Raw genomic sequence first — 25,035 nt, 5'->3', positions numbered from 1 at the left:
ATGGAACAGAATAGAGAGCCCATAAATAAGCCCACACACTTAGAGTCAATTAATCTACAACAAAGGAGGCAAGAATATACAATTGGGAAAAGATACAAAAATAAGCTCAAAACTTAAAGACCTGAAGGTAAGATCGGAAACCATAGAACTTTTAGAGAAAAACAAAGGCAGAACACTCTGACATAAATCATAGCAATATTTGTTTTTGGATCTGTCTCCTAAGGCAAAGGAAACTAGCAACAAAGTGAAAAGACATTATCTACTGACTGGGAGAAAACATTTGGGTTAAATATCTAAAGTATATAAACAGCTCCTACAACTTGATACTAAAAAGACAACCTAATTTAAAAATAGAAGACCACAAATAGCAAATGTTGGTGAGGAAGTAGAGAAAAGGAACACAGTAGAATTGGTGGGAGTCTTAATTGGTGCAGCCAATTTCTGGAAGGCTGGAGGTTCCTCAAGAAAAATATAGATAGAACTACCATATGATTTAGCAGTTCCACTTCTGGAAATGTATATGAAAATACTAATTTCAAACAGATACATTCACCTCATTGTTTAGAGCAGCATTATTTGTAATAGCCAAAATATGGAAGCACTCGAAGTGTCCAACAGATGAACAGATAAAGATGTGGTGTGCATATATTTTATATATAATATACATTTAAATATCTATATGTTGTTATTCAGTTGCTAAGTTGTGTCTGACTCTTTGTGACCCCAAGGACTGCAGCACACCAGGCTCCTCTGTCCTCCACTGTCTCCCAGAATTAGCTCAAATTTATGTCCATTGAGTTGGTGATGCCATCAAACCATCTCATCCTCTTTTGCCCCCTTCTCCTCCTGCCCTCAGTCTTTCCCGGCATCAGGATTTTTTCCAGTGGGTCAGCTTTCCGCATCAGGTGGCCAAAATATTGGAGCTTCAGCATCAGTCCTTCCAATGAATTTTCAGGGTTGATTTCCTTTAGGATTGACTGGTTCGATCTCCTTTCTATCCAAGGGGCTCGAGTCATCTCCACCACAATTTGAAAGCATCAGTTCTTTGATGCCCAGCCTTTTCTACGGTCCAACTCTCATATCCATACATGCCTACTGGAAAAACCATAGCTTTGACTATACAGACCTTTGTGGGTAGATCTTTATCTCTAAAATATCAGAATACTTGAATCAAATTCAGTGCTCATTCTGTTGGGGCACACAGGATCTTAGTTCTCTGACCAGGGATCAAACCTGTACCACTTGCATTAGAAGGCAGCCTTAACCACTGGGACACCAGGGAACTCCATCTGTTACTGACTCTTTAATTATAAGCTACTTTAATTGTTCTTGAAAAAGTGTGGACATTTTTGAGTTCTTGTATTTTTTTTTCAACATGCTGGAAGGATGTTCTAAATACATCCCCTTCTTTCTCACCCCATCTTTTTTTTTTTTTTAAACAACCAGGTATCCGTTACAGCACTGATGTGAGTGTAGATGAAGTAAAAGCTCTGGCTTCTCTGATGACATATAAGTGTGCAGTGGTTGGTAAGCGATCTCCTTTATTGCTACCTAATAAGAACTCGGGGGAAATATGTTTGCATACAAGGTTACTTTTAAGATTAGAGAAATATACCTTAGGAGAAGTGTTTGAGGGAGGTTTTGCTTTTTTTAGGTTGCAAAAGACTTACATCATTTTTTATGTCTTGGTTTACCTTTTTCTAAATGGGAAACTTTTTATAGGAATTAACTGAATTTTCCTGAAGTGTAGATATTTGTTTAAATCCCTTTCTATACTCTGTAAATAACACCAAACCATAGTACAAGAAAAATACTTTGTTATATTTTAGACATAGTGAGGCACTCTGATTAGATATGCACTGTAATTTGCATACTCTTAGAATTTATATTATATCATTTTAGGAGAGATCATTGTGGGCTTATTTACTGAACTTTCTAAAACTAAAGCTAAAAGCATCACACTTTAATAGTATACATAGTGTTTTCTGCCTTTTTAATTCTTTTGTCCTTTATATGTAATAACAGCTTTCAAACTTCTCTTTCAGATGTGCCATTTGGGGGTGCCAAAGCTGGTGTTAAGATCAATCCCAAGAACTATACTGTAAGTATCAAAATGACATTAGTGCACATGGTACATTTATAAAGGACTTGAAATTACTGTGCTTCTGTGTATCCCTTATACCGGGGAGATGAATGGTTCCTATTGCTTTTAAAAGCAATGAAAAAACAAGTAGACAATTAACTCATTGAATGTTTTGCCACATAAAAGTTCACCTGTTTACATCAATGTCCATTTTTATTTTCCTACTTGATTCAAAGGTAATTAGTATACATTCATATTCTTAGGCATTTGTGTACATGTTTATTATATATATCTATAATGTAAATATACTATGTATAAATATATCATATACTAATATAACTATGAGGTTTTTATGTTGGGATCTCAAGGTTCTAGTGATATATAGTTTGGGAAAAATTTTATTTATCCTATCAATTCCAAGTTAATGTTACTAATTAACCTCTGTATTAAGTTTAATAAATTATATGAATTAATATCTGCATACAAACAATGTATATGTTTTTAAAATTGTGATTAAGTGAAAGTAAACCATGAGGATTGCCCATAGGACCCTATATTAATACAAGAACAAGCTTGAGCACTGGTGCTACTCTCTGTTGCTTGTTATTCAGTCACTAAGTCTTGTCCAACTCTGCGACCCCATGGCCTGCAGCACGCTAGACTTCCCTGTCCTTTTTAGGTAACCTAATTTTTGGTCTCAGAAATTTAAAATTTAATTTCCATTTAAAATGGAAATGCCTACTTTAGGAGTTGTTTTTCTGAAGATTACACAAGAAAATAATATGAAAATGTTCCCCTATAAGTAGAAAATAGGATGCAACTCTTAGTTATCTTCTCAAGTGGTTTTTCTGTCAAAAATCATTTTTTCATTCTTGTCTATGTTTTCACCTTTTTCCTTTACAGGATAATGAATTGGAAAAGATCACAAGGAGGTTCACCATGGAGCTGGCAAAGAAGGGCTTTATTGGTATGTATTGCCATGTAGGTTTCCACAGTGTGGGACCATCTAAAAAGTAGTTGTCATGATTTTAAACTCCTGCTTTTGTCTGTACGTGGGTACAGACATGGATAGGCTTGTCCTTTTACTTTGAGAAACTGGGTTCTGTGTTAGACATGGTGAACATGCCAGGGCATGTTCGTGACACCTCTCTAACAGAAGAGTTCACGTTCTCGGTACACAGTGTGGACAGCAGCAGAGGTCACTTGCACCTCTTCTCCTTGCACAGACATAACATTATAAGGTTTTTGATCACTGTAACAGCATTGAACCACAACACAGTCACAATTGTGACATCCAAAAAGATTTTAGGAACTAAATAATACCTTCATCATAAATAATTCTTAATATGCAAAAGGAGTTTTGCAGTAGTAATTCTGTTCTGAAAGCAGTGAGAAAACATGCTATTTGGAATTGGAGGCTGAAGCAGGCCTTTCCCTTCAGAGAAACGGGCGCAGGCTGGGAGGTGTGTGGAGGCTCATTCCGATGACTCTGCCACCACTGGCTGATTCCTGGGGCTCCTAACGTTTGTTACTAGGAGTTGTTTGCCAGTCAGACTAAATTTCTGAGGGTACTGATACTCATTTTCTTTATGTTTTTGTATCATAGTATTATATGTATCATTATTTTGTGTGAGATGTGAATAATTATTTGATGTATAATTATCATTTAATCCTTTTAGGTCTCAAGCAAATTAAACCTGTTTATTGTCCCAAAAGATTCTAATTTGTGGTTAAAAAAAAAAAGAATAAAATCGTTTGATAGAATTTTGCTACTGGGGAACTTCCCTGGCAGTCCAGTGGTTAGGACTCCACACTTTCAATGCAGGGGCTGCAGGTTCAATCCCTGGTTGGGGAACTAAGATCCCACATGCCATGTGACAAGGCCATAAAATTTAAAAAAAATAAAAATAAAAACAAATGCTTATCAGAATTTTGCTACTGTAGTTTAACATAGTAAACTCAGAAAGCTAAACAAGAAAGTAAAGCTCCTTTTTCTGTTTTCCTGCCCCTCTGTTTTTCTTTCTCAGTATTCTTCTCACTGTTGACAAGTTCCTATTAACTTAATATATTTCTATTTTGACATTTTTCCCTTCTAGTAACACTAGAACTTTACTAGATTTGTCCTGTCTTTCATAATTTAAAAGGCATTTGGATTCTTGGCATGCATCCTCCCTGGCACTGCTATGGGCTTTACTTGCAGTCATTGTATAGGGGAAGCACTAATGAGATGACAAAATAACTACTAATTCTGGTAGCCTTCATAATTTTTTACATCATAGCTTAGCTTAAATCAAACATATTTAATAGTTTTAAGACTTTATTCAGTTCTATTTATTGCCCATATATAGAGTATATACAGCTTAATTTTCTCTATATTGATAAAGAACCCTGTAATTTCAAAGGTTAAAAAGTGATTCATTGGAACACTGAAAGCTTAAATATTAGCAATTTAACTTTTTTGTTCATGTATAAAAGCTTTACTAAGCTACTCTGCAACTAAGCTGACATCTGGGCCCAGAAAACTTTGTAGCCTAAGAGGGAGGCCATTGGCTTTCTTTTCCTCTCTCTAGGGCACAGAATTAGTCCTGAGCAAACCTTTGGCATTGACATCATTTCAGTTTTTTCTGACCTGCCTTTCCACAGAGTGTCAGATTATGAGTTAGACCTGAGTCTGGGTCCTAGCCCTGTCATATTGAATGAGTTTAAGGTCAGCTTTTCAATTTCTGCAAAAAAAATATTGTCACCTGGGGTTTTGGTAGGGATGCTTTGAATCTGTTGACTTATCTGTAGTGTGTTGCCATCTTAACCATAGTGAGTCTTCTTGTCCATGAGTACTGAATGTCTTTCCATTTGTTTAATCATATTTTATAGTTTTCTAGGTACAAGTTTTGTACTACTTATTGTTAAGTTTATTCATAAGTATTTTATTTTTTCTGATACTGTTCTAAGAGATACTGGTCTTCAGTATTCTTATGAAGTCTTTGATAACAAGATAATACTGACCTCATAGAATGAATTGAAAAGTGGTCCTTCATTTTTCTTTTTTTTTTTTTTAGTTTGTAAAAGGGTGTTAATTCTGTTATGTGCATTTGGATATCATCTTTTAAACTGTGGATGTCCCTTTTCATCCCCCTATATCACTGTGCACCAAAATTACCTGTTTAGCTTTACCTCTATACTCCTGCGAAAGCAGTTGCTTTTTTCAGTCAACTTTTTAATCCTATTTTACTGTTACAGGATTGAGTGTTAAAAGGCTAGACTTTCACACCTGTACTTTGTAAGGTATTTGAGAATTTACCTATAACTCAGGAATTATTTGTAATCTGTGTATCCCTATACCTTGATTTTGTATGGAGTAGTAATAATACTTTGTGCTTTTACTTTGGGTGGTGGTGGTAATAGTTTAGTCTCTGAGTCATGTGACTCTTTTGCAACCCCATAGACTGTAGCCTTTCAGGCTCCTCTGTCCATGGGATTTCCCAGGCAAGAATACTGGACCGGGTTGCCATTTCCTTCTCCAGGGGATCTTCCCGATTCAGGGATTGGACCATGTCTCCTGCATTGCAGGTGAATTCTTTACTACTGAGCCATCTGGGAACCTCTAAAAGGATGCAGGAGCAATTTGTCATTTTAAAGTTGTGGTTTTCTTCTTATAAAGGTAATGAGTTTGTATTTTACAGTTGAAACAATATAGAAAGCTATAAACAAGACTGAATTCTAAATATAGTGAAAGAGTTTGTTCATCTTTCTAAACCTCTGCATACATTTATATGGAAATAAGTATAGTTATTACACAAAGGTATATATAGAGAAGGACTTCTCTAGTGGTTCACTGGTAAAGAATCTGCCTCCCAAACTTGCAGGAGACGTAAGTTTGATCCCTAGGTCAGGAATATTCCCTAGAGAAGGAAATAGCAGCCTACTCCAGTATTCTTGCCTGGAAAATTCCATGGACAAAGGAATCTGGCAGGCTACAATCTATGGGCTTGCAGAGAGTCTGACACAACTTAGCGACTAAACAATAACAAATGTATAAAGAAAGAGAAATTTATATGAATGGGACCTTATACTTGCTATACAAAACCTGCTTTTTTCCCCACATGTACGTTTTAATGATGATTCCAAGTCATTTACATGGGTGCACATCATTCTTTGTAATTGCTGAATAGTATTTCTTTGCATGATATACTGTATTTTAGTTAACTGATCCACTAAACAGGTGGTTTTGTATTCTTACTTACCATTTTGATGCGTATATTTCTATCTATTCCTGCCTTTACAGATTTAAGTGGGCACCATTTAATACATTTCCATCTGAGATCTCATAGGACATCAGCATTAGTACTGTTCTTGTTACTTGTCACTGCCTGTGGGCTAACTTCTTGTTACCTTCAAACCATTTAATTTGCTGCTCTGAGGAACTGAAAGCCAAGGTCTAAAACTTTCTATACAGAGTAAGCTTTTAATAATAGGGCAAAGCAGGATTCTGTCATGGGTAAAAGTACTATGGGCTTAACATAGTTGCCTTAGGAATGTATGTTTTTGCCTTTTCTACTTGGTGAGGAGGGCTTACATCCCCAGGAAGCAGGTATGTCATCATGCTGTGTCATACACATCAACTTTCTGACTGCAACCTCTTATGCCACTGTAATCTCCAAGTGCAGTTCAAGGAACTGAGGTCAAGAGAGGTTAAACTGGTTTGCCTATGCTTGCACGTTCAGAAGTCTGTTGAGTGGTGTATCTGTTGTGCAGAGCTAATTTCCAAACTCACAGCAAGTGAACACTAGTGGGAGAAGTTACGTAACACTGTGTGTGTCAATTTTGTAATGGAACATTTAGTATTTCTATGATTTGAATTAGTAACCTAGATGAAATCTGAAGTTTTCTAGCCACAGTAGCTTTGTTATTGTAGAGAACTGCAAGGATGTGTTTGAGATGCATTGTCTTAAAAATTGGTGCGATGCCCTCTCTCTGTGTCCCCAGGTCCTGGCATTGATGTGCCTGCCCCAGACATGAGCACCGGCGAGCGGGAGATGTCCTGGATTGCTGACACCTATGCTAGCACTATAGGGCACTATGTGAGTACTCACCAAAGCCCTGAAGGCTTCATTTGTTATCTATCAGAAGTAACAGTTCAAATGATGATGTATTTAAGGGGAAAATTCATTGAGTTTTTCTCCTCTCCTTTAATCATGTCTTGTTTTATATATTGTTTTACTTCCTGTCCATCTTACATCATGAGCTTCCCTGGTGGCTCAGTGGTAAAGAATCTGCCTGCCAATGCAGGAGATGCAGGTTCAGTCCCTCAGTCAGGAAGATCCCCTGGAGAAGGAAATGGCAACCCACTCCAGTATTCTTCCCTGGGAAATCCCGTTGATAGAGGAGCCTGGCAGGCTGCGGTCTATGGGGTTGCAGAAGAGTCAGGCACAACTTGGTGACTAAACAACAATCTTACATCATAAATGTAGTGAACTTGGGTTGACCTTTTACTCACATGCAGTCCTGTTCTCAACACTGGGATGGGACCCTCAGAGATCACCTACCAGGGCAGGATTCATTTCAAGACAGTAGATGGGAAATAAAGAAGCTTTCAATTTGGACTTTTCCCTCAAAGAAACTAAGACACATTAGGCAGATAAGGAAGGTATGGAGATAGTGTAATAGCAAGGTGGAGAGTTTCTGAAAGCAGGCTTCCTGGAAGGAGGTATTTGGTCAGGGCTAGACCTTGAAAATGGATAGAATTCAAATGTGGAGATTTGGGGAATAGGCAGAGAAACTGTAGAGCTCAGATTGCCTGAAGATAAGGCACATTTAGAAAGGTAATGGGAGAATGAAGAAGTACATAAAAGAATAAGAAAATACTCAAGTCCCAATGTTTTTGTTTTACTTACTAGTCAGTGGGGAGCCTTTGACGCTGACCCTTCCTTAGGGGAGAGGGGCTGGCCGAAGCGTTAGGCTAGAGCAAACAGACAGCCTCCACAGTGTCAGCATCCGCCTTCACAACCTGGGAGCCACAGGGCTAGGGAGAAGCTCTGGCTCAGAGACAGACTCAGCAGTACGGGGCTGCACATGTGAGACCAAGGCGAAGGACAAGGTTGAGTCCGAAAGAACCAGGAGGACTTGAGTCTCTGGACTGAGTGGAAGTAGTGCCACTGACACAGAACACAAGGACAGTTAACGTTCTGTCCTTGAAAGGGTGGGACCTTGAGAAGCACTTAAGGAATAGAAAGAGAAAGTAACCGAAGACATTTTGTTACCCAAAAACTGGATTCACCTGGATGGGTGTCAGGCCAAGACATGACCAAACTGAAGGTTGGCTTGGTTTACTACTCAGAGCAAGTCAGAGAGCACTAGGGATCTTTCCCAAAGCAGTGTCTCCCAGAACAGCAAAAGCGGGAACCTTTTAAGCTGAGGGTACATGCATATTCATGAAGGGGCTTGGGGGGTTGGCAGAGTCCAAGCTTTAGTTAACTGGACTTACTAAGATCAGAAAAGGTCAACATCTTCTTCCGTTAGGTTTCATTTGATCTGATGGTTGAGTGCTGAGACCTGTTCAAGTACAAGCATTGTGGACAGGCTTAGATAACAGAATGGCTTCTCTTTTGTGAGGAAGGCTTTGCCTGATTCTCTTCCTCTAAGAACTCCATTCCCTAACTGCTCACAATTTATTCTAAAAATATGAGAGATCACTTACTACATGCGAGGCTTATAAAGTACAAGCAAGGTGGGAGGGGAGTTCAGAATGGGGGGCACATGTACACCCATGGCTGATTCATGTCAATGTATGGCAAAAAACACTACAATATTGTAAAGTAATTAGCCTCCAATTAAAATAAATAAATTAATTTTTTTAAACATGGAGAATGAAAAAAATAATAAAGTACAAGCAAGGTGTTCAATCCAATTGGGGTAAAGGCTAGAAGGAAGCGTTTTGATGCCATGTAAAGAGTACTGGGAACCTAACCACGTCTCTGGAGTAGGATCAGAAAAGCCTCCTTGAGATGTAACCTTTTGGTCTACTCTGAAAGAGGAGTACTTATCAACCAGGGGAGGTGGTGCTAGCCAAGGGTTAGAGGCAGAAGGAAGCACCTGGGTCCTCATGTGAAGAGAAGCGAACCTGAGAGGCTGAGGGGAGACTATGGTAGCCAGAGTAGAGAGGGCGTCGGAGAGGCCCGCAGAAGAGAGTCAGACCAGATTCCTACATTGTAGGTGACAGCAAGGACTCTGGTCTTTGGCCTGAAAACAGAGGGAAGCCAGTGAAATGCTAAGTAAGCAGGTGTGTGCCACCGTAAGCTTCACCGTGTGTGCAGCAGAAAATGGGATTGTTGGGGCGAGAAGACTCCCCAGGAGCCCCAAAGCGCTATTGGCCTGCCCTAGAATTGAGAGGAATGGACAGACTGAAGAGCGTTTGCGGGGTGGAGGGGGAAGCAATTAGTTACAAAAGAATGAGAAGTACCGAGAGCTCTGCGTTGTGGGTGTTGGGGGTGGTTCTGAGAAGAGGCCAATTCAGCAACTAGGTTGGAATAGTGAGAGTGGAGCCAGGCTTCAGGGGGCTGCTGAGAGTGCAGTGGGGCATGAAGAGTAGCCTTCACTGGAGAAAAATGGCGCTGGCGAGAAGGCAGCTTGAAAGGTGCCTGTTTTCCAAAGAGAAAGGTTTTTGTTGTTGTTTGGCATGTTGATTGGCTGTGGGCCACGGATTCATCTTTTACGGGCCCTAGTGGAAAATCACCCTTAGAAGAGGAGGAATATTGTTTCCTCTAGAAGAGAGGAAGGGGGCCACAGCATCTAGTGGAGGAATTTAGACCTGTCTCATTTCCTGAGGTTAGATATAGTATGGTCTAGTTGGGAGCACAGGTAAACACCCTGGGTTCTAGAACTGGCTCCTTCACATACCAGCTCTGTGACCTGTGGCAAGTGCCTTAAGCTCTCTGTCTCGCTTTCCTCATCTAGAAAATGACAATAGCACCTAGTTCATGAGGAAGTCATTAGGATCAAGTGAGGCATAGTATAATGTGGCTCCTGGTAAGCACAAAAAATAAGTATAAATACTACACCAGGTAAATCCTGCAAATCCCCTAAAATAAAACAGGAGCAGTATGAGGCACTTCAAAGAATTTTGGTTTTGACTGCCATTCCCAAAAGGTTGCTTTTCTATGTTACCTTCTTATGTTAAATGAGCTCTGGGTATGGTCTTTTTAAGCAAAGCATTAGATTGAATAGGACAAAGCAGTGAGCAGTACATTGTTATTTCCTAGCTCATACCCAAAGGTGACAAAAGAAAGTCTTGAGAGGCTTTGCCAACCAAACCTTAGACTAAACGCTTAAACTGTCCATAAAGTGATAGGATATCCAAAATCAGGGCCAGGCCTAAGATAAGAAGCCATAGTTTTTGTTACTTGTGTTCAGATGTGAGGGCACTGGAAAGCAAGCAAGGTCTCCACCCTGACCCAGGCTTTCCAGAACAATTAGGTATGCGGGGCAGCTCACAGCCAGCAGGCACAGTGCCTGACCTCAGAGAGGATTGCTGTCAGCTCCAACATTTGCATTTTCTCTGTTCAAAAGCATTTGGCACCTGGTGTGTAATTCTGTATTCATAAGCATTAACTATTCATGAAGGAAAACTGTGGGAAAACTACTAATTCCATAAATCACTTTACTAGACCATTTTAGTTTTTTTACTTTATCGTCTTTGTTGGTAATGATGCAGCTAACACAATCCTAAATTTTCTCTGTAAAAGCATTTATAGTCATTTTTCAACTTATCCAGCTAGAACATTGAGGGTAGGGGATATGGTATGAAATAAGGCACTTTATCTTATTTCATACGGGTAGCAAATCGCCTCAGTTTATTAAGTAAAGTAGTACATACTTTAGCCACTGACATAAAATGCTTTTTGTATTTTATATTGACTTCCTATATACATTAAGACTCTGTTTTCTCAGGTCCCACCCATCAATTTATCTGCTGCACACTGTTCTGGTTGCTTCAGTTTCAGTTCAGTTCAGTTCAGTTTAGTCACTCAGTTGTGTCTGACTCTTTTTGACCCCATGGACTGCAGCATGCAAGGCTTCGCTGTCCATCACCAACTCCCAGAGCTCACTCAGACTCATGTCCATTGAGTCAGTGATGCCATCCAACCATCTCATCCTCTGTCGTCCCATTCACCTCCTGCCTTCAATCTTTCCCAGCATCAGGGTCTTTTCAGATGAGTCAGTTCTTCCCGTCAGGTGGCCAAAGTATTGGGAGTTTCAGCTTCAGCATCAGTCCTTCCAATGAATATTCAGGACTGATTTCCTTTAGGATTGACTGGTTGGATCTCCTTGCAGTCCAAGGGACTCTAAAGAGTCTTCTCCAACACCACAGTTCAAAAGCATCAATTCTTCAGCGCTCAGCTTCCTTTATAGTCCAACTCTCACATCCATACCTGACTACTGGAAAAACCATAGCTTTGACTAGATGGACCTTTGTTGGCAAAGTAATGTCTCTGCTTTTTAATATGCTGTCTAGGTTGGTCATAACTTTTCTTCCAAGGAGCAAGCATGTTTTAATTTCATGGCTGCAATCACCATCTGCAGTGATTTTGGAGCCCAAAAAGAATAAAGTCTGTCACTGTTTCCACTGTTTCCCCATCTGTTTGCCATGAAGTGATGGGACCAAGATGCCATGATCTTTGTTTTCTGAATGTTGAGCTTTAAGCCAACTTTTGCACTCTCCTCTTTCACTTTCATCAAGAGGCTCTTTAGTTCTTCTTCACTTTCTGCCATAAGGGTGGTGTCATCTGCATATCTGAGGTTACTGATATTTCTCCCAGCAATCTTGATTCCAGCTTGTGCTTCATCCAGCCCAGCATTTCTCATGATGTATTCTGTATATAAGTTAAATAAGCAGGGTGACAATATACAGCCTTGACATACTCCTTTCCCAATTTGGAACCAGTCTGTTGTTCCATGTCCAGTTCTAACTGTTGTTTCTTGACCTGCATACAGATTTCTCAGGATTTCTTAGGTCAGGTGGTCTGGTATTCCCATCTCTTGAAGAATTTTCCACAGTTTGTGATCCACACAGTCAAAGGCTTTGGCATAGTCAATAAAGCAAAAGTAGATGTTTTTTTTGAACTCAGTTGCTTTTTCGATGATCCAGTGGATGTTGGCAATTTGATCTCTGGTTCCTCTGCCTTTTCTAAATCCAGCTTGAACATCTGGAAGTTCACAGTTCATGAGCATTACTTTTTTTTTTTTGAGCACTACTTTACTAGCGTGTGAGATGAGTGCAATTGTGCAGTAGTTTGTCATTGCCTTTCTTTGGGATTGGAATGAAAACAGACCTTTTCCAGTCCTGTGGTCACTGCTGAGTTTTCCAAATTTGCTGGCATATTGAGTGCAGCACTTTCACAGCGTCATCTTTCAGGATTTGAAATAGCTCAACTGGCATTCCATCACCTCCACTAGCTTTGTTCATAGTGATACTTACTAAGGCCCACTTGACTTCGCATTCCAGGATATCTGGCTCTAGGTGAATGATCACACCATCATGGTTATCTGGGTCATGAAGATCTTTTTTGTATAGTTCTGTGTATTCTTGCCACCTCTTAATATCTTCTGCTTCTGTTAGATCCATACCATTTCTGTCCTTTATTGTCCTTACTTTATGTTAGATTCCTAAAAACCATGTTTCTCCCATCAGAAAGTGCAATATATTTTATTATATATTTTCTAGGAACAAGAATCTGAAAAAGTGAGATTTATCTCTGTTGATGAAAGTATACCTTAAAGACACATAAACTTCTAATGAGTATAATTTTAAGTTTTGTGCCCTTTTTTTTTTTTTTTTTTTGCAGGATATTAATGCCCATGCCTGTGTTACTGGTAAGCCCATCAGTCAGGGTGGAATCCATGGACGGATCTCTGCTACTGGCCGGGGAGTTTTCCATGGGATTGAAAACTTCATCAATGAGGCTTCTTACATGAGTATTTTAGGAATGACACCAGGATTTGGAGATAAAACATTTGCGGTTCAGGTAAAAATGTTTGTTGCTCTCTTAAGGAATAACTGATACATAGGCAGTAAGTTTTTCAGTGTTTTTAGATTTGCAGTTTTTAAAAATTCTATTGAAGTACAGTTGACTTGCTGTGTCGTGTTAGTTTCGCACAGCATAGTGATTCAGTTATACATATATGTAGATTCTTCTTCATATTCTTCTCCATTTTGGTTTGTCACAGAATATTGAATATAGTTTCCTATGCTATACAGTAGGACCTTGCTTTTTACCCATCTCATATTCACATCTGCTAATCCCAGAATCCCAATCCATTCCTCCTTCCCCCTCTCCCCCTGGGCAACTACAAGTCTGTTCTCTGTGTCTATGAGTAGAAACAATTAGCTACTGTGGTCTTAGAGGGCTCTTTTTTATGTGGGTGCATCCTATGTAGCCTGCATGGGTTTAGTGTTGCTTCATGCAAGGGCCGTTTTTAGTGTGGGTGCCTGCCGCCTCTTTCCTCAGTGTATGCTAGCCGTTATCCCTTTGATGGGAAGCATGACTGGTGTTGTGACCAAAGCCTGCACTGGATATTCAGCGAGGCCACCCCTTTGCTATGCACAGCCCAAGGACTCGACTCTGATTTTAGCCCCACTCTGTGCATGGGCAGTCTGCTAGTGCCAGCTCCAAGAGCCCAGCAAGGGGGCAGCAGGGGTGTGTGTTCCCAATGCCTGCAGAGGAAGAGGGTGCCGTGGCAACCCTGCCCCTCGCTTCAGATGCCACTTAACAGTGGGACATCCTTATACTCCTGCATCTGGCAGGTCCAAGCGTCTTCATACACCTCTGTTGCAGCCATACCACACTTCAGGCTGTCTCCTTGTAGCCAACAGCAGTCCTCCCCTAGGTCTGTCCTCTAAACTCTGAGTTCCAGCATTCACCCGCGACCTGTACTAGCAGACGTGTATTTCAAGCTGGGGTGCGCAGGGTGGTGGCATAGACAGTCTATGCAGGTCTCTTCTCCGATCTGCCTGCCACAGAACAGTTGTTACTCTCTTCTGAGCCTCTGAAACCCCTTAGCTGATCGCCCCCACCTGTGAGACGGCTTCCCAGGATACAGGAACCTCTGCCCTTTTGTATCTCCCTTCCAGGGCTTCCCTGGTGGCTCAGATAGTAAAGAATCCACCTGTAGTGCAAGAGACCCAGGTTCAATCCCTGGGTCAGGGAGGATCACCTGGAGAAGGGGATGGCTACCTACTCCAGTATTCTTGCCTGGATGGGCAGAGGAGCCTGACAGGCCACAGTCCATGGGGGTCACAAAGAGTTGGACACAACTGAGTGATTAACACTTTTACACTTTAATTCCAGGGACACAGGTCCCATTCCACTTCCCTTTTTTTTTTCTTTCATCCTACCTGATTAATAGAAAGATCTAAACTAATAGATCTTTCTTGTCCTCTCCGGTGTTTGAGGTCTAGTGATTAGTAGGTATTCTGTGAAAATTGTTCCATTCGTAGATATATTTTTGATGTATTTCTGGGAAGGGGTGAGTTCCACATCCTTACACTCTCAGTTGGAGCATCTAGATTTGCAATTTTTAAAATTTGATCCTTTGAAAAAATAAATAAATAAAATTTGATCCTTTGGATCTCTTAAGGTTTAGAATGGACATTCGAAGAGTAATACATCCTCTTAAACTATTACGTGTATACACAGTGATCCAGATTTCAACGAGACATGGTTTCTTTTGTCCAAAGGATTTTGAGAATTACTTCTAAGCTAATAGAATGTGTATTGGTTAGAATGTGACTTAACCATCTGTGCTAGGACTTTGATTTTTGTTTCACGTACAACTGTTCTTCACAGGGATTTGGTAATGTGGGCCTGCACTCCATGAGATATTTACATCGTTTTGGTGCTAAATGTGTTGCTGTTGGTGAGTCTGATGGCAGCATATGGAATCCAGATGGTATTGACCCAAAGGAACTGGAAGACTTCAAATTGGTATGTTATTCTAATATCTGAGGAGTTTGACCACCTGGATGTTATAAAGTTGAAATAAACATTATTGAAATCTGTTTCCATTGCTTTTTTAAGATTAATTTTTATTGGGGTATAGTTGATTTACAATGTTCATTAGTTTCTGCTGTACAGTGAAGTGAATCAGTTATACGTGCATCCACTTTTTGGGTTCTGTCCCATGTAGGTCATTTACAGAGTATTGAGTAGAGTTCCCTGTGCCGTAGAGCAGGTTCTTACTGGTTATCTGTTTTTATATGTAGTAGTCTGTCAGTCCCAATCTTGCAATTTATCCCTCCCCCACTTTCCCCCTTGGTAACCATAAGTTTATTTTCTACATCTGTGACTCTGTTTCTGTTGTGTAAATAGGTTCATTTATACCCCTTTTTTAGATTGCACATATAAGCAATATCATATATTTGTCTCTCTCTTGTCTTCACTCAGTAGGACAATTTCTAGGTCCATTCATGTCACTGCCAATGGCCTTGTTTCGTGTCCTTTTTTATGGCTGAGTAATATTCCATTGTATATATGTACCATCTCGTCTCTATCCATTCCTCTGTCAGTGGACATTTAGGTTGCTTCTATGCCCTGGCTACTTACATATATCTTTTTGAATTATAGTTTTCTCCGGATATATGCCCAGGAGTGGGATTGTGGAATCATACTATAGCTCTATTTGTACTTTTATAAAGGCACCTCCATACTATGCTTCATATTGGCTATGCCAGTTTACATTCCCACCAACAGTGTAGGTGGGTTCCCTTTTCTGCACAACCTCTCCAGCATTTATTGTTTGTGGATTTCTTGGTGATGGCCATGACCAGTGTAAGGTGGTACCTCATTGGTCAATTGTTTTGTTTGTAATATTTTATTTACTTATCGGCTGTGCTGTATTTTCACTGCTGTGCTTCAGTTGCAGTGACAGGAGGCTACTCTCTAGTTGCTGTGCAAGGACTGCTCATTGCACTAGTTTCTCTTGTTGCAGAGCACGGGCTGTAGGGCCCGAGAGCTTCAGTAGTTGCCACTCTTGGGCTCTGGAGCACAGGCTCAGTAGTTGTAGTTCCCAGACTTAGTAGCCCCACGGGATGTGAGCTGTTCCCGGATCGGGGACCAAACCGGTGTCTCCTGCACTGCAAGGCAGATTCTTAACCACTGAACCCCCAGGGAAGCCCTTCATTATAGTTTTGATTTGCGTTTTTCTAATAATTAGTGATGCTGAGCACCTTTTCATGTGCCTCCTGGCCATCTGTATGTCTTCTTTGGAGAAATATCTATTTAGGTCTTCCATTCATTCTTTTGTTTGTTTTTTTAATGAGTTGCATGGGTATATTTTGGAGATTGATCCGTTGTTGGTCTTTTCATTTGCAGATATTTTCTCCCTTCTATGAGTTGTCTTTTCATTTTGCTTGCTCATGAGTCTTCATATCATGGGCACTGAACATAAACATTTCAACTCTGTTGCAGCCATTAATTCTGATTTTTAATCAATTATAGCAACATGGAACAATCCTGGGCTTCCCCAAAGCAAAGATCTATGAAGGGAGCATCTTGGAGGTTGACTGTGACATACTGATCCCTGCTGCCAGCGAGAAGCAGCTGACCAAGTCCAATGCACCAAGAGTCAAAGCCAAGGTGACATGATGATGGGTTCAACCTTACTATTGTGATTGAAGGTCATAGAGAAGCTCTAATAGGTTTCTTCTTTTAAAAAAAATAGCTTTACTGGGATATAATTCACATATAGTTCCCCAGCATACAATTTAAAGTGGAATTTTTTGTCTATCTCACAGCCAGCCCTCTCCCATGTACGTGTATCTCTTAAGCTCAGCTGGAGGGGATTTCACAGTGTTATCAGCATTTCTCTATGTTTCTAACTTTCTTGCAGATCATTGCTGAAGGTGCCAACGGACCGACAACTCCAGAAGCTGATAAGATTTTCCTAGAGAGGAACATCATGGTTATTCCAGTAAGTAAAACTGTGTTTGCCAGATTTTATATGTACTCAGAGTCATAATTGTTTTTTGCAAGGAATTGTGGCGAGAGGATTGTTAGTTTCCCAAGCCTTAGTGAATTTTTCATCTTTATTTTGCTTTTAAGAAAATAAAGTGGAAGTGTGGTTAATATAATAAGCCTATCCAAAGAAAAAAAAAAGTTCAGTTGGACCTGAACATTTTCTTTCAACTTCAGGCTCTTTCTTGAGTATGTATTTAGACTTCGTAAATCCAGTTATATAAATGAAAATGTGCTAGAAATACTACTGTAACTTGCAGGTGTTCCTCGCTTTTTTTACTCAGAAAGCTAATATGAGTAACATGTGCTTAAGTTTTTCAGTGGTTAAGCATGGGGTCTGTAGCAAAAGGTCATTAGAAGTTAGTGTTGACTTGTGATGCATTTTGAAGAACTCCTTTTGCTGCAAGCACTTAAAAAATTTCAACTAAACTGAATTTCTTAAGTACAAAATTTCTGCCACTGTCTAAGATATATATGGGAAGTTTGAAATTTAATCTGCTTTCATATTGAGCTCTTATGTTCACTGTAAGCTTTTATGAAAACCATCATCTCATTTTTTGTATATAGGATCTCTACTTGAATGCTGGAGGAGTGACAGTATCTTACTTTGAGTGGCTGAAGAATCTAAATCATGTCAGCTATGGTCGTTTGACCTTCAAATATGAAAGGGATTCTAACTACCACTTGCTCAGTGAGTTCTGATTATTGTATTCTCTAAGTGTAGTCTTCTGGACCATCTAAAAGGTTGGAGAAAGCTTGTGTTTAATAAAAGGACTAATTTCCATTTTGGGGTTTTTTTTCCCCAAAAAATTCCAAGATAATTCTGATATGCATCTGGGTTTTAAAAAGTAATTACAGGTTTTTCTATTAAATGGTGGTTTTGGTGATACAGAATTCTGTTACTTTTCTGTTGACCAATCATGATACAGTGGTATTAAGTGAGTAATAGTTACATAATCACAATACTAAAAGATGTTTTTTTCTTTTAGTTTTTTAAATTTTTTTTTAACTGGAGGATAATTGCTTTACAGTATTGTGTTGGTCTCTGCCATACACCAACATGAATCAGCCATAGGTATACATAAGTCCCCTCCCTCTTGAACCCTCCTCCCTCCCTTCTTGTTTAATCTCAGAATAGGAAACCATTCTGTCTCATGAGTCTTAGGCCAAAAATATACAACTTCTTTAAAGGTATTCAATATATGAACTCCCTAGAACGTATTTATATTCCAGTGTTTATTCTGGAAGTGTTCCCAGAACATAATCTGTAAATTAGAGTATCATTTTAAACCCTGTTGATACTCATCCATTTCTATCTCATGTTGCTCTTGGTAAAGACCTATCTAGTGTCAAGAATTTTTTGCATCTTCTGATAAGAATGCTGTTTGTCTCTGACTAGAGTAGGCTTCAGAGTTAACACTAGTATTTTCCTCAAGCTAAAATAAGACTAAGACCTCCAGCTGAGCTTTACTGAGCCCACTGAGAATCTGGGTGAGCTTTCCATCAGTTTCCGTTGCCTTTTCTTTTTAAAAGAGCCAAGGAAAAACCCTGGTGATGGGTGTTATGGAAACAGATCAGTGACCTAAATTCACACGTACATAGGAATTTGGCAAAGTGCTTTATTCCTTTTAGCTCAGTTTTAAATGAGTAACCCTTTTATGTCATTAGCGTAGAAAGTTTCTAAAACTATTCAGTTTAGGACTATGAATATACTTTGGGACTACTTTTGGTTGTATTTCATTTGTTTTATCCTACTAGCGAAATTTTATCTTCATTTCTTGGCTTTTTATAGTGTCTGTTCAAGAGAGTTTGGAAAGGAAATTTGGAAAACATGGTGGAACTATTCCCATTGTGCCCACAGCAGAGTTCCAAGACAGGATATCGGTGAGTGTGCTTGTGGCCGTTATTTTCCATGCACGGCCTGCTCTCTCCTTTAGATTAGGCCAGGTAGATTAAATGGGTTTAAGGGGTGGTTGTCAACATGACAATTACATGACTTCCCTTTTTATTATGTTCTAAAAATGGAGTATCTTAGTGTGAAATAATTCATGGCTCTACTGCTTTTGATACTTTTACAATACAGATGACTCAACCAACAAGTGATTTTAACATAACTGTGAAGAATTATTGTGTATTTTGACTCTTAAGCTTTAGAGAAATAGAACTGAAAAGTAAACATTAGATTGACTTATATAAAAATTGAAATTGCTATATGGACACATTAAGAAAACAGATGAGAAAAGATATTTTATGTTAATTAGCTTTCAATAGAATATATTAATACACATCATAAAGAGAATCTCTACAAGTAAATGACAGACACCATGAAAAAAATCACAGGAAATAGGCTTAGAAGAAATGTTTAACCTCATTGTTAAAGAAATACAAATTAAAATAAGGATCCTTCAACGTATTAAACTAGCTTAAACAATGGATCTTATACTCACCACGTCCGTGGTAAAGCAGTTGTACCTTTATGCTGATGACAGTGCAAAAATGTTATTAAAGTGTTCCTGCTCTTTGACACTATAATAACATCCCTTCTGGGAATTAATCCTACAAAAACAGTTTTAAAGGAGAGTAATGATTCTGTGCATGATGTCACTGGAACTGTGTGTGTGGTCATTTTCAAAATTAGGTTTGATTTAACATTCCGGTGGTGGGGAAGGGCCAGAAAATGGCTAAGTTATAGATCTTATGAAATAGTCTATCATAGAAAATAATTTAAGACTGTTACAACATGGAACAAGAAAATGTTTTTTCCACTCTGGATACTAACTGTTCTCTTCAAAGAGCCTTCCTCTTTTCCACAACTATGCATCCCTTAGTTTTGGTCCCTCAGACCCACTCCTGCTTGAGTGTCACCACATCTCTGTTCCCTAAAGCCCCCTCTGTGTGCCAGCATTTCGTCTGTCCTTCCACCACGGGGAATTACATGCGTTCCCAGGTCCTGCCGCTGCAGCAGCTCTAAGATGGACTTCTTGCTTCTCCCCATGGTCGCCCCATGTCCCAGCACAAGGCCTGCCACACAGCAGCCAGTGTATCAGTCTTGCCACTTTCAAATGCTTTCAGTGCTTCCAATTTTAGATTTTAAGGTGGTTTCTCATCTCTTACTGACTTATTTATTACAGGAGTTTTGTAATAAGTTTTAGCTGAAAAACAAGTTTTCCCCCCCAGCTCCTTTCCTCTAGTCTCCCCCTCCCCAGCCATGATCTGGCCCTGCCAGTACCTATATCATTGACCTGATCATCTTTTCACTGTCCCTCATTACCCCTATCTTCACTTAAATTCCATTCACGATCATTGCAGTCACTCCCTGGTCTTGTTTTGCTTCATCACACCCTCTTGTTAACACCAGAACCTGATGAAATTCTGTGCTCTGCCTCCTCCATTTCTTTCCTGTAGCAGGAGGCCCCACTGACTCTTCAAACTGTAACTTCAAGTAGGCTCTCAGTTCCCCAGCAATTAAGTTACTTTCCCCTGTTCCACTTATCTTCTCATTTTCCTGGTGATTATATCATATTTTCTCCTTTTTTCTTCCCCTGCACTCCAGTTCATGACCTGGTATCTGTTCACAGAACTTGCACATCTACCCAGCTTCTGGTATCTGTACCCTGTTATTGTTATAGAGCAACTCTTTGTGCTTCCATCTCAGCCTGCATCTTGTTCTGGGCAACTAGATGACCTGTTTTCAATTTCTCAAAGGTTTTCAGTTTCCAGCAAACCTTTGCCTCTTTTTCATCATCAGTTTTCCCTCTTCAGTCATTCCTATCAATGTAACAAATGCTGTCTTAAGAAAATATAAATCTTTGAATCACACTTGCCCTTCCAGGTCTTGTCATTTGTATTTCCTGTATAGCAAGGGCCTCGAAACCCTGGGTACCATCCGTGGCCTATTAGGAACCAGCTGCACAGTGGAAGGTGGGCAGCAGGCAAATAAATGAAACTTCATCTGTAGTTACAGCCACTGCCCATTGCTGGCATTACCACCTGAGCTCCGCCTCCTATCAAATCAGCGATGGCATTATATTCTCATAGGAACACAAACCCTACTGTGAGTCGCACATGCCACACAAGCATTTAGTGCCTGATGATCTGAGGTGGAGCTGAAGCAGTGATGCTAGCACTATGGAGCAGCTGCAGATACAGATCATCAACAGATCTGACTGCACAGAGACCGTAATAAATCAGTTGCTTGCAGCTCATATCAGAACCCTGTCAGTGAGTGGGAAATGATGGTGAGTTGTATATTTCATTATATATCACAACGTAATAATAAGAGAAATAAAGTGCACAATAAATGTAATGTACTTGAATCATCCCCAAACCATCCTCCCTCCCCAGTCCATGGAAAAATTGTCTTCCACAAAACTAGTCCCCGGTGCCAAAAAAGTTGGGGACCACTGCTAATACAGCATACCTCCTTAAGAGTTGTGTATGCTCTGTTCTCAGTTCTTCTATATTCATACCTCCTATTCTGCCCAGCACTCCACCAAAACTGTTCTTGTCCAAGTAGCCAGTTTGGCACCATGGCCAAACTGTCATTTGCCATATTGTCGTTTTTCAGTTCTCATCTTACTTTACTGGTCACAGGTGATTACTCCCTGTGAAAACATATCTTAGCTTCCAGGATACCACATCCTCCTGGCTTTCTTCCTGTTTCACTTGCCAGTCCTTCTGCTGATGCCTGTCATCCCTCTACCCTGTTAACACTGGAAGGCCTCAGTCACTTCTCAGTCTGAATTCAAAATTTTGGTGATCTTAGCAGTGTGTATGCTGTTCCCTCTAACTAGAATCTAAACTATGAGAAGAGAGAATTTTCATTGTTTTGTTTCCTGCTCTGTCCCCAGTACTAGAAGAGTTCCTAGCACATAGTAGGTACACAATATTTGAATGAATGAGTGAGTGAATGAAAGGAATAGCAGCATTCCACTTGTAAAGCAAGTGTTTCCTAATTTGGTAGAACAAGTTTGGAATAAGGTTTAACCCATGTTTCTTAATTGATACAAACATTATACAAATGTACCTTCCTGAGTGAACAAATATTTATCAAATAAAGTTCAGCATAGATAAGTAGTTGGTGAGCTACTTTTTAAAGTTTCTATCTGGCACATTAATATGTGTTTGACAGCTCTACATGTCATATTAGGAGTGGTGATAGTAATTCCCAGCTCTAAAAAATTTATAAATAGATATTTTAAATTAAGCATATCTTGCCTGAAAGAAAACAATTCTATCTCGCTGTATATTGACTTAAGAATCCTTTGTGCTGTGACAGGTGAAGCATGTCTTTGTATGGTTTTGCTTAAACTATTCTTTTCCCTAACAGGGTGCCTCTGAGAAAGACATCGTGCACTCTGGTTTAGCGTACACCATGGAGCGCTCTGCCAGGGTACGTATACAGATGGTGTTTGTGTTTCTGCTAGTTACATGAAGCGCAGCTCAACCGTGTCGCCTCAGCTGCCGGATTGTGTGTGCAGTGACAGAAAATATCAGTCTGTTTAAATGTTCCAGAACGTGTGCTTTTTCATTCTCAAATGATGAGCGTTGTTTCTAGAGTACTCAATAATATGTTTTCCAGACTTTGAAATAAATAATGCCAAGTTAGGAGGAGTGATGTCAGCCAAACTGGATTGCAGCTCAGTGCACATTACTCTGTTACAGCTATAGGAAGCTACCTTGCTGCATAGAATTTGGTATATGTGAAAGTTTTCTTGACAACTTGATCATTATTTCAAAGCCTTTCAAGCACAGTTTGAGTCCAGTTTTCTTAATTTCTTCTCAAGTTCAAATTCTATCCACTTGGCATTAAGTTGAAATAGCAGAGCAGATATTAATCATGGTGTTTGCTGTTAATTTTTTTAGATAACTGGCATACCGTAAATATCACACTTTTAAAATATATAACAAAACAGCCTTTAAGTATGTTCACAAAGCTATGTAACCATCACCCCTAACCCCAGAACATTTCCATCACCCCATCCTTAGTTCATTTAAATTATTAGTGTATATCATACTTGCTTCAGATTACTAGATGTCTAAGAGGCCTAGAGATAGATAGCTCACATCTTAAATTTGAAGAATAGAGTAGCACCATCTTGTTGCCTAAACAATACTTTGTATTAATTCCAGAGAATTAATCCTTCCCAACTAGAAGTTGTTCTACTGCCTAAATAGTTTCTCTTTGGCTATACAAATCCAGTCCTAAAGTGGTACCCGGGTAACTTGTAGCAGGCTCATATGTGCCTTGTTGTGTTCACAGATTGGCTGCTTGAGTCAGGATGATAATCACTGCGTTTTCTCCTTCATTTCAGCAAATCATGCGCACAGCCATGAAATATAACCTGGGATTGGACCTGAGAACAGCTGCCTATGTCAACGCCATCGAGAAAGTCTTCAGGGTGTACAATGAAGCTGGTGTGACCTTCACATAGACCAGACTGTGGCTGACTTCTTCACTACCCTTTTCACCTCTTCATCTGCAGACCTATCACAAGTTTACATGTAACCACAGAAATCTCTCTCTCATGACTTAATAAGATAATGGACACCATTCGCAACAAGTCAATCCAAATCAGCCCCTTAAGAAAAAAAAATTAAGGCTAGGGGATCATATATAAGCTAGTAAGTGATCGTAGAAATTAGCTATTCCAGAGAGTCATTTGGGCATTTTGCCTTTAAATAAAGTTTTTTCCGTCTGCCTGTGCTGCCTTTCTCCATGGCCGCTTCCCAGCAGTCAGCTGTGGCCCTAGGAAAGCACCTGTTGTCCAAGACCAGTCAGTCACTTGCCGCTTCAGCTCTGAACAAGTCCATCAGGTGCTTTGACACATGCAAGAAGCAGGTATGTGGCATTTTCAGGAGGTAGCATGGTTCTCAAGTGAGTTACTGGTATTTTACATCAGCAAAATAACTCGATTTTACAGGTTACAAAAAACAACAACAAAAAAAACAAAACTGTTTCTCTTTATGTATTTTATTCTTTTAGAAAAAGTACATGCTGCTGTAAGAAAATTGCCTTTACTCATGTAACAAGCCTAACCTTGACTCAAGCAGTGAATGCCTATAAACATAATAAATGAAAAAAGCTAGTATTTTTATAACATAAAACAGTATCATTTATAGCTTGTCAATTGCATACTGTCATCCAGCAGAAATAAAAAGCCCAGTAGAGAATTAAGTTATCTTCATACCTGCAAATGATGGAGGCTATTTTTGTTAAGGCTGTCGGAATTTACTAACCACAATTATGATATATAGTCCAAAGAATGTAGTAACCTCTTTATCATGTTAATTAATTGTTCTCTTTTGAAGATCTGTTGCATTGACTAATTGAACGATAATTCAAGTAGAGTGTCCCAGGAAAAACCACTTGGGCTCCCTCCTTGGAGTCTGGCTGGCAGCCCTGAGCATTGCCAATGGCCCCAACTTGCCCTGACTTTGTGTCCTCATTTAGAGGCCTCATCTTTGCACACAGCTTCATTCCCAATGGGCTGGAAACAACCTGGGGTTGTGTTTTGTTTGGGAGTTATTTGGCCAGGGCCTTTGAACAGTAGTGTCCCAATGAAGTACTAGATATTATTTATGTAAGAATGAGCTTTTCTTTGTTTGTTTTTTTTTTAAACAATAATATCCTTTTAGAAATTTCTAACTACTTTGTAACTGCATGACTTAACCTGGTGATAAAACAGTTATTAAAAAGACTACCTTTTCCAAAGTTTATGTTTCTTTTCTGTGTTTTTATATTTGATATGTTTGCCTCTTCCAGTCGATGATAAAAATATAATTGGGTTTCTGAAATTTTTGAAACAAAACACATACATAACGTATCTTTGGAGTATATTGAGCAGCCCAAATTTGATTCTTGGATTCTTTTGTATTTTATTCTATAAAACAATATCAATGGCTGTTCTCAGGGAAGAGGTTCTAGTGCTTAAAACTGATGTACCA

General features: G+C 39.5%; 1 protein-coding gene across 1 annotated transcript in view; it reads left to right on the top strand.

Annotated features, from left to right (window-relative positions):
* The window catches only part of GLUD1 (glutamate dehydrogenase 1), a 36,321-nt gene extending 11,519 nt beyond the window's left edge, over positions 1 to 24,802 (top strand). The window contains exons 2-13 of the mRNA XM_065922754.1: positions 1,447 to 1,527; positions 2,046 to 2,101; positions 2,987 to 3,050; positions 7,067 to 7,161; positions 12,922 to 13,101; positions 14,923 to 15,060; positions 16,573 to 16,710; positions 16,964 to 17,044; positions 17,656 to 17,779; positions 18,881 to 18,972; positions 22,418 to 22,480; positions 23,403 to 24,802. Of these exons, the coding sequence (XP_065778826.1) occupies positions 1,447 to 1,527; positions 2,046 to 2,101; positions 2,987 to 3,050; positions 7,067 to 7,161; positions 12,922 to 13,101; positions 14,923 to 15,060; positions 16,573 to 16,710; positions 16,964 to 17,044; positions 17,656 to 17,779; positions 18,881 to 18,972; positions 22,418 to 22,480; positions 23,403 to 23,522 (1,232 nt within the window). The 3' untranslated portion in view covers positions 23,523 to 24,802. The remainder of the gene's footprint in view (positions 1 to 1,446; positions 1,528 to 2,045; positions 2,102 to 2,986; positions 3,051 to 7,066; positions 7,162 to 12,921; positions 13,102 to 14,922; positions 15,061 to 16,572; positions 16,711 to 16,963; positions 17,045 to 17,655; positions 17,780 to 18,880; positions 18,973 to 22,417; positions 22,481 to 23,402) is intronic.
* The last annotated feature ends 233 nt before the right edge of the window (positions 24,803 to 25,035 follow it).

Source organism: Muntiacus reevesi, chromosome 2 (genome assembly GCF_963930625.1).
Source record: "Muntiacus reevesi chromosome 2, mMunRee1.1, whole genome shotgun sequence".
NCBI lineage: Eukaryota > Metazoa > Chordata > Mammalia > Artiodactyla > Cervidae > Muntiacus > Muntiacus reevesi.
This window is presented reverse-complemented; position numbering and strand designations above follow the sequence as displayed.